Below are 1,339 nucleotides of genomic sequence, written 5' to 3' on the forward strand. Positions count from 1 at the left end.
AGGTGCTTTTGTTGTTCGGGGGGAGCTGCAGCGGCTGCAGCTGCAGCACAACGCCCTGGGCAGCCTGGCCCCCGAGATCTTTGCTGGTCTCCACAACCTCACTGTCCTCAGCCTGGAGGGCAACCGCCTGGCCACTCTGTCTACTGCCCTCTTTGCCAACACCCCTCACCTCCTCCACCTCTCGCTGGCTCGCAACAGGCTGGAGATGCTGCCTCAGGGGCTCTTTGCCAACCTGTCAGCTCTGCAGACCCTGGTGCTGTCGCACAACGCCATAGTCCACCTCCACACCGAGGTTTTCGAGGGACTATCAGGGCTGGTGATGTTGCAGGTGAGCTACAACAACATCTCTATCCTGCCAGCTGGGCTGCTGGATGGGATGCCCCTCCTCACCTCCCTGGCCCTGGACCACAACAGCCTGGCCCACCTGCCTCTGGGACTCTTTGATGCCAACGAGCAGCTGGTGCGTGTGGAGCTCGCCCACAACCCCTGGGCCTGCGACTGCCACCTGGCCTATCTCCTGGGCTGGCTCCAGGACTTTGCTGAGCCCCTCATCCATGCACAAGCCTCCTGTGCCAGCCCAGCCACTCTGCGGGGCAGGTCCCTGCTGGAGGTCCCCCAGAGGCAGCAGGAGTGCCCAGGAGTGCCTGGCGTTCCCCTTGAGGAGCCAAGGGAGGATGCTCCAGGGCAGTGCACCTACAGCAATCCTGAAGGCACCATGAGTGTAGCTTGTGATGCCACCAGCTGCCAGCAGCTCAGCCTTCAGCTCCCTCCTCTTCCCAGGCAAGCAGCCGGGCCAGGGCCGGGGTACCAGGGCGCCTGGGTGCTGCGCTCCCGCTGCGGCTCCCTGCGGGTCAGCGTCCTCATCACAGCACAGGGGGAGGATGAAACCACTTTGCCAGGTCTTCCTGCTGCACCCTAGCTCTTGAGCAGGTGCCTGCCCTGCTTCTGCACTGGCAACCTCTGAACCAGCCTGGGAAACAGCACCAGTCTCGCTTTGCTACTCCTACCATGGTCACCAGCCATCACAGAGCTCTCCACGTGGCCTCATGGTATTTATTCCCCCAGCTATGCATTTCCTGTGTATTTCAAATATAATTAAAATATATACATTATTGCTGTGCAACCAGTTGCTGTGGTGGAGAAAGGAAACACTCTGTTGCTACACCTGGGTGAAGTGGTGAAGGTTGCTGTGGTCCAGTGGGGCCGTGGCTGGGGCTGTATGTGGTGTGGCACGGGTGCAGGTGCCTGGTGCTGCTCTCTGGCTTGCTCATCTCTGCCCGGTGCAGCTCTCCTGCCCGATGTCCCTCAGCAGTGCACAGACCCACCTGCAGCCTGGCAC

The 1,339-nt window shown here is 61.1% G+C and overlaps 1 protein-coding gene across 1 annotated transcript in view; it reads left to right on the top strand.

Moving 5' to 3' along the window:
* Positions 1 to 919, top strand: part of CPN2 (carboxypeptidase N, polypeptide 2) — a 3,709-nt gene extending 2,790 nt beyond the window's left edge. The window contains exon 3 of the mRNA XM_010001740.1: positions 3 to 919. Within this exon, the coding sequence (XP_010000042.1) occupies positions 3 to 919 (917 nt within the window). The remainder of the gene's footprint in view (positions 1 to 2) is intronic.
* The last annotated feature ends 420 nt before the right edge of the window (positions 920 to 1,339 follow it).

The sequence above is a fragment of the Chaetura pelagica genome, unplaced genomic scaffold (assembly GCF_000747805.2).
Source record: "Chaetura pelagica isolate M959 unplaced genomic scaffold, ChaPel_1.0 scaffold807, whole genome shotgun sequence".
In the NCBI taxonomy this organism is placed as follows: Eukaryota; Metazoa; Chordata; class Aves; order Apodiformes; family Apodidae; genus Chaetura; species Chaetura pelagica.